At 47.8% G+C, this 7,653-nt stretch overlaps 2 protein-coding genes across 2 annotated transcripts; one reads left to right on the top strand and one right to left on the bottom strand.

The window, feature by feature from the left end:
- Positions 1–187: 187 nt before the first annotated feature.
- On the bottom strand, positions 188–2,276 carry LOC101765959 (clathrin light chain 2). Its single transcript, XM_004966510.3, has 3 exons — positions 1,877–2,276; positions 1,036–1,189; positions 188–948 (listed from the first exon to the last, which is right to left on the bottom strand). The coding sequence occupies exons 1-3, from the start codon at positions 2,182–2,184 to the stop codon at positions 511–513; spliced, it is 900 nt and encodes a 299-aa protein (XP_004966567.1). The 5' UTR covers positions 2,185–2,276; the 3' UTR covers positions 188–510.
- Positions 2,277–3,094: 818 nt separating this feature from the next.
- Positions 3,095–7,305, top strand: LOC101764601 (splicing factor 3B subunit 2). Its single transcript, XM_004966506.3, has 17 exons — positions 3,095–3,411; positions 3,500–3,619; positions 3,723–3,917; positions 4,018–4,125; positions 4,616–4,693; positions 4,829–4,921; positions 5,231–5,317; positions 5,426–5,527; positions 5,617–5,736; positions 5,827–5,889; positions 5,961–6,103; positions 6,203–6,296; positions 6,377–6,435; positions 6,538–6,580; positions 6,693–6,784; positions 6,897–6,966; positions 7,060–7,305. Exons 1-17 carry the CDS (start codon positions 3,196–3,198, stop codon positions 7,126–7,128), a joined length of 1,752 nt encoding a protein of 583 aa, XP_004966563.2. The 5' UTR covers positions 3,095–3,195; the 3' UTR covers positions 7,129–7,305.
- The last annotated feature ends 348 nt before the right edge of the window (positions 7,306–7,653 follow it).

Here is a 7,653-nt window from a genome sequence, read left to right as displayed (position 1 = left end):
ATGTAGCAAATCTAAAAAACGAAAATGAATCGGAAAAGAGCAACAATAACCTCTTCTATCTCTGCGTGCACCATCCATTGTCCAAGACGCATGAGGAGATATTAGACTTGCAGCAAGATATAGCATAAATGAAATGTTACAGCACAGATGGTTAGGAGCAATACAGACAGATTAAATAGACGGTAAATGAAATTGATCGAAAAACCAAGGAAGCACAAAATATACATATGCAGCAGATCGTCACGTAATACAACCAGTTTGAACAAAATCTCAAGACACTTGGAAGACAGGAACATAGTACACACATCCTCATTTACCTTATTAATACCAGGATACACACATCCCACCTCTCTACAAAATGCAATAACAATATATAGTAGTAATGTAATGTAATGAATCAAGGTGCCCCAACAAAATACACAGTAGGTGCCTCAGCCATGCCAGCAATTCAGACACTTTCACCACCGCCTCCTCTGAAACAACTCTATCCTCCTACCGCAAATGATTAGCTCAGGCAGCTGCGATAGGCTCAGTTGCTGGTGCAGGTGCTGCCCCCGCGGCCTTTTCCATCTCAGGGACGCTGCCGTTCGCAGGGGCTGCTGGCTTTGCTCCATCCTTTGCAGCAGCAGCTGGAGCTCCGTCCTTTCCAGCAGCAGCTGGCGCACCATCCTTGCCGGCGGCTGCTGCAGGTGGCGGAGGTGGCTTCATGTGTGGCGGGGGAGTGTGCTTCAGCTTCAGCAATATCTGCCGCATCCGAGCCATGTCCGTCGGCTTCCCAGGCTTTGGGCCCTGGATCACCACGATCCCAGGCTTCTTCTCCTTCTCCTTATCTTTCCTCGCCCCTCTCTTCTCAATGTTAGCAATCTCGTGTGGGATAAGTTCTGATATCGCCTTCCAGTACTGCTTACCCGCGCCGGCGTGGAACTTCTCCTGGTTCGCTAGGAAAAGCTAGCAACAAGCAGTCAAACAGGACTCAGGTTTCCATCGTGCGGAAAAGGATATGCAGGGCTCTGATCTTAAGGAAGTACCACCTACCTTCTCCCTGTCACGGTTTTGACCCTTGCTGGTCTCAAGGTTGAGCTTCCGCTTCTCAACGAAAGCTTTCTTAAATTCTTCAGCATCAAGGATGATTTGGCTCCTCAGCTCCTTCTCCTTCTTTTCCTTTTCCTCAAGGAGGATTGCATTTTGACTGTAGATGATTGCAGTATATAGTTAGAATAACGAGAGAGAGGACATCAATCGACAAAAGTACCAGCAACCATTATTCCAGCAAGTCCTTAACGTGACTGTCCTGCTCTAGTCGAAGATATGGCAATCTACATGAAGATATTCCGTGGCTAGCAGCTGCATCTAGAGCATACCATTATCTCGCAATTGTTATGGCTGGCTGGAGGAGGATAAAAGCAAACTAGGACAAGCAAGCTGAGTAGATAGAGAGTACAAAGTGAGGGACAAAGAACAGCAGCAGCAAGGCTCACTTTTAGAAGAACTGGCAGAATTGCTGATAATTTTCATAATTACGTCTGCAGAGTTAACTGCACCATGATTGACAAATGAACTGGTTACAGTCACAGGGCATTGAGCGTAGTGCTGCAGCACGCATCCGTCAATGAGCCTAGAATCCCACAAGTGTTTTATATTACCAATATACATGGACTAAGGCGAAGCGTGGATCACATCGCATGCGCTGATTCATGAGCAGAGCTGTAAAGTAAAAGAAACGGATGATGCATCAAATGTAGACTTGGCGCAGGAAATGAGATCTAGGCAAGTTGTTGGCGCGCGACGATCGGAAGCGTAGATCTAGGAGAATCTAGCAGTGCGCGGGCCTGGATCTGAGCAGCGGAAGGAGGGGAGGTGAAGAAGGAAGGGTTACCGGCGCCACTCGCGGAGCAGGAACCCCTCGTCGCGGCCCATCTCGGTGGGCGGCGGGAGGATGGGCCCACCGTTGGAGTCAGGGGCGAAGGGGTCGTCGTCGTGGACGGCGCCGCCGTTGGCCTGGGGCATGCCGAAGGGCGAGGGCGGCGCGTCGGAGCGGAAGGCGTAGGGGTCCGGGGAGGCCGGGAATCCGTCGGCGGAGGCGTGGACGTCGGCCGAGCCGTCGAAGTGGAGGAAGGCGTCGCCGCCATGGAAGGGCGCGGCGGCGGCGGGGGAGGAGGTGGGGGAGTCGAAGGCGGTGGCCATGGCTTGGCCCCCTCGGGATCTGGATCCTCGGCAAGGTGGTGGTGGCCTGGTGGGTGTGCGCAGCTTGATCTGACCTGTCCAACAAGCCAATGGAGGAAAGGAAATGTATAAGCAAGGAGGTGAGGAGGGAGCCCGACCGCCGCCAGTGACCGTATTGCCCCTGGGCCCTGGCCCATCAATATGTATGGTCCAAACAGGCTGGAGTAGAAATGTGTTTAAAAAGCCCACCTTATGGGCCTGTTTGGTTGCCTGGTTCCAGCCCGGCCAGCTCTCGGCATGCGACTTCCGCGCAATTAGCGGCTGAGCCAGGCTCCCGTGATGCAAGATGCTCCTCCTAAATAGGTCCGCCGGAAACGCGGGAATCGAGCGTTTCTGCTAAGCCAGGCCGACGCAAGTACACAAGTTGCACGAGTGCAGAGAGAAGCGATGCGAGGCCAGCTCGTGCGCCCAGACAACCAATCAACTTCTCTGCTGACCATGCTGCATGCGTGCAGGCAACCAAACAGTCGCGGGAATCGAGCGTTTCTGCTAAGCCAGGCCGATGCAAGCACACAAGTTGCACGAGTGCAGAGAGAAGCGATGTGAGGTCAGCTCGTGCACCCAGACAACCAATCAACTTCTCTGCTGGCTATGCTGCTTGCGTGCAGGCAACCAAACAGTCGCGGGAATCGAGCGTTTCTGCTAAGCCAGGCCGATGCAAGCACACAAGTTGCACGAGTGCAGAGAGAAGCGATGTGAGGTCAGCTCGTGCACCCAGACAACCAATCAACTTCTCTGCTGGCCATGCTGCATGCGTGCAGGCAACCAAACAGTGGGTACAAAGTGGGTATTTGCATGATAACAGTGTGGCTGGGGAGGGCGTGGCTCCCCGATGGGATGCAAGGATGGAGCGTGCAGCCAACCAAACAGGCCCAAACGGCCCATTGGGCATCTCATCTAAACGTGTGCCCGCCGCTCCTAGTCGAAATCCTCCTCGTCTTCCTCCCCGCTACCACGCCGCCGCCGAAATCCATGGCCGCCGCCGAGGTGAACCCGACCCCCAACCCGGCTCCAACCTCCGACCCTACCGACGGGAACAAAGCCAAATCGCGGGAGACGGACCGACGCCGGCGCCGCCGCAAGGCCAAGAAGAACAAGGCCGCCGCCAAGGACGCCGACGCCGACGCTAAGGACACGGATGAGGGAGCTTCTGCCAAGGAGAACGATGATCCCAACTCCAATCCTCAGGTGACCGGCTTTCCCCCGCTGCATCCTCGGTTTCGATACGCCCAGCTGCTAAAACCTAGGGTTTCTGATCGTGCTGGATTTGTTGCAGGTAGAGGTAGAGGTAGAGTACGTGCCGGAGAAGGCCGAGCTGGACGACCCCCTCCTCGATGACTTCAAGGCCATCTTCGAAAAGTTCACCTTCAAGGACGCTGCCGCAGCAGCCGCCGAGGTACATCACTCTCTCCTTTACTTCCACCACAAAAATCTCGGAACAGATCTCGAGATGATGGGATGCTTCCGAGCCCTAATAATTTGGGGTGTTTCACTCACAGGATGACAAGGGAGATGAGGGTGCTGCGGATGCCGCAAACAAGTCGTCACTGGATGACGACGACGACGACGACGACGATGACCAGGAGGCACAAAAGAAGAAGGAAGGAGGGTTGTCCAATAAGAAGAAGAAGCTGGAGCGCAGGATGAAGATTGCAGAGCTCAAACAGATATGCAACAGACCCGACGTCGTAGAGGTGCTTTCTTCTTTCCAATCGAGTTATCCCACTGCCACCAATTTGATTGCTCATCAACAAATCCTAACACTACTGGTTACTTTTGTTTCTTCATTGCTAGGTCTGGGATGCAACTGCTGCAGATCCAAAATTGCTCGTATATCTCAAAGCCTACAGAAATACAGTACCTGTACCTAGGCACTGGTCCCAGAAGCGAAAGTTCCTGCAGGTTTGTGACCTTCAACTCATCTTGTTAGAAATATGGGTACTCATATTTGGTGAAATCAGTTAGCATAGGGATTGTGATTGTATTTCCTTCTCAGCGGATCATTGAGGGTGTGGGGGTGTGGGAGCACAATGTCCATATGGTTTCACACCTCTTATACAGATACGTAATTCTTGCAGGGGTGGCTCTAACAACCGGGGAGGCTGGTCTTGGTGGTGCAATACTTTTGAGTGGGTTCTGTAGTCTAAATATCCTATGATAATCGAAACTAGTCTTTTTTCACATGAGGCCTCTTCAGTGGAAGAGATAGTCCAGCTAGAGTCAATGGGCTTGAATATTAATTGGAACCACAAATATGACTTGCTTTTCTTGTTTTTTAAATAAATCTTCCTTTAGTCTATACATGTTTAAGCACAATATTTTCATATTCATCTGTTTATAGCAGTTTCTTGTGTGGATATAGTCAATTTACATTGTCATCTTTTTGTTTCAGGGGAAGAGAGGTATTGAGAAACAGCCTTTCCAGCTTCCTGATTTCATTGCTGCAACTGGAATAGAAAAGATAAGACAGGTAATTTGGTTCCGGTATCTAAACAAGTTACTTCTCTGTCTGCTCAGTTTCTGCCTTCTTGAAGGAATGCTGCAGAGCTGTTTATACCATCTCGGGAATATGAAAAGTCTAATTGAACACTAAATTTCTACATAGGCTTATATTGAGAAAGAAGACAGCAAGAAATTAAAACAGAAGCAGCGGGAGCGTATGCAGCCCAAAATGGGCAAGATGGATATAGATTATCAGGTAAACTTCTTTCCTCCTGCATGCCACATATTTTTGTTTATTATGCCTACTTTACATTTTCTTCCTTGGTTACATTCACATGATTTGTTGCTGTGCGGGGGTATTTACCGTCGTCATGCAAATATAAAGCCTCCACATCTGGTCTTGAGTATTTCTTGTCTTAATGTCATGATAGGTTGCAAGCATTAGTTGTGTTGCTGTTCTATTGTTCTGCGAATTATGTTTATGTGTTAGATCTGGCTAGCTACCCGGTTTTGAAATAGTTGTCTTGCAGAATGGATCGTCTAACAATAAAATTGTTCCCTGCAGGTTTTGCATGACGCGTTCTTCAAATATCAAACAAAACCCAAGTTGACTAGTCACGGTGATCTGTACTATGAAGGCAAAGAGTTTGAGGTACCTATGCTCTTTCATGTTTGCAGAGTGCAGACATAAAGCAAATACAGTCAATGTATGGTTTTGGTAATACAATGCTATGTTCCTAACTTCTAATGGGTTTGGCAGGTTAAACTAAGAGAAATGAAGCCAGGCATGCTGTCCCGAGAGCTCAAAGACGCTCTCGGTATGCCTGATGGTGCCCCACCCCCATGGCTTATAAACATGCAGGTCTGTTCTTTTAACTTGCATGTTCAGCTGTTCTCCTATTGATAAAGCCTTTGTTATTGGCTAACTTAAATCAATGCATAATTTGTCAGCGCTACGGTCCCCCTCCCTCTTATCCTCAACTGAAGATCCCAGGTCTAAATGCTCCAATCCCTCTTGGTGCCAGTTTTGGTTATAGACCAGGGGAATGGGGAAAGCCTCCTGTTGATGAGGTATATCATCTATTTGAAACCTGGCTTTTACACTGTCTTGATGTACTCGCAGTTCCTTTCCTAAGCTCTTGTATTGTTTCTTGCCAACAGAATGGACGTCCACTCTATGGAGATGTTTTTGGTGTTCTGCAGCAGGATGAACCTAACTATGATGTATGTTTTAGCACTAAACACTTCAGAGTCAATTTAGAACCAGAACTTATTTGTTCTCTTCAACCTTGTAGGATGAACCTGTTGATCGCAGTAAACACTGGGGAGATTTGGAGGAAGAGGAGGAGGAGGAGGAGGAGGAGGAAGAGGAAGAAGAAGAACCAATGGAAGACGAGGAAATGGAAGATGGAACTGAGTCTGTCGATACCATCTCAAGGTGAGTTCCTATTTTTTTTCTTTAGTGTTTCGTAGGCACCAAGTTTTCCTTTTGAGTAACAGAGTAGACATGTATGCCTAATTTTTCTCCTGTAAACAGTACTCCAACTGGTGTTGAAACACCTGATGTGATTGACCTCCGTAAGCTGCAGAGGAAGGAGCCGGAGAAGCAGGCAGAACGGCCGTTGTACCAGGTGAGTATTGGGTAGTATTGGTTGGGGTTTGTGTTATATCTGTCATCACTGATGTTTTATGTTTTCCTTGGCTCCTGAAGGTTCTCGAGCAGAAGGAAGAAAGGATCGCCCCTGGGACACTATATGGGTCAAGTCATACGTATGTGCCCTTGAGCCTAAAACCTATTCCCTAGGTTTCTGTTTAGTTGAAAGTTGAAGCATAAAGACATGACATCTCATGCTGTATATGCTCACTTTGCAGGTATGTGCTGGGAACACAAGATAAATCATCAGCTCCGAAAAGGGTGAGTGGTGGAGCTATTTATCAGCTTCTATGTGCTCTTTGGTACTAGGTCGCTTCCCTGAGATTTGACTTGTATTTGATATTTTTTTTATGGATGTTAAATTTGGTGGCAGGTGGATCTGCTTAAGAATCAGAAGTCGGACAAAGTGGATGTCACGATCCAACCTGAGGAACTGGAAGTCATGGATGATGTTCTGGCAGCCAAGTAAGACTGACACTGCCTGTTGTCTTTTAAGTTATTAGTAGTTGATGCGGTTATTTCTTTTTTTCCCTTTAGAGTCAGAACTGTAACCCATCATCTTACAATAATGTAACAGGTACGAAGAAGCACGGGAGGAAGAGAAGCTTCGGAATCAAAAGGAGGACTTCAGTGACATGGTGGCAGAGGTATGCACGATCATCCTTTCCTGTGGTTTTTTTTTTAAAAAAAAGTTGTGATACATATAGCAGCCTGATGAATGGATGGGTTGCCCTGTGCAGAATGCTCACAAGAGGAAGAGGAAGCAAGAGAAGGAAGGCAAGTCGAAGAAGAAGGAATTCAAGTTTTAGGCTGATTTGTGTCCATCTGGCGAACCAAAGTCACCTCACCTAGATGTTTTTGCAAGCTATTGTACTAGCACGTTAACGTTTGTGACCTTGACTTGTCTGGAATGAACGTGGTCTTGTTGGATTTGCAGCTGTGATGCTCAATGTTTTTTTAGTTGTTTTTTGTATTATGGTTTTTTAGTTGTTTTGTGCACCCTACCCGAGAGCTGTTAGCATACGTTTTGGTTTGAACAAGATGCACATCGCATCTTAGGAGGACAAGCTGCAGGTAACTGCTAACTAGTTTTGGTGTCAACCCCTTAATTGGTGACTTAGGTTAATTGGTGACTTAGGGCTTGTTTGGCAGTAAGGTGTTAAAAGTTTAACACCCGTTACATCGGATGTTTGGATGCTAATTAGGAGTATTAAACATAGGCTAATTACAAAACTAATTGCACAAATGGAGTGTAATTCACGAGACGAATCTATTAAGCCTAATTAGTCTATGATTTCACAATGTGGTGCTACAGCAACCATTTGCCAATGATG

Source organism: Setaria italica, chromosome IV (assembly GCF_000263155.2).
Source record: "Setaria italica strain Yugu1 chromosome IV, Setaria_italica_v2.0, whole genome shotgun sequence".
NCBI lineage: Eukaryota > Viridiplantae > Streptophyta > Magnoliopsida > Poales > Poaceae > Setaria > Setaria italica.
The sequence above is the reverse complement of the archived record's forward strand: the minus strand, read 5'-3'. Positions and strand labels throughout refer to the sequence as shown.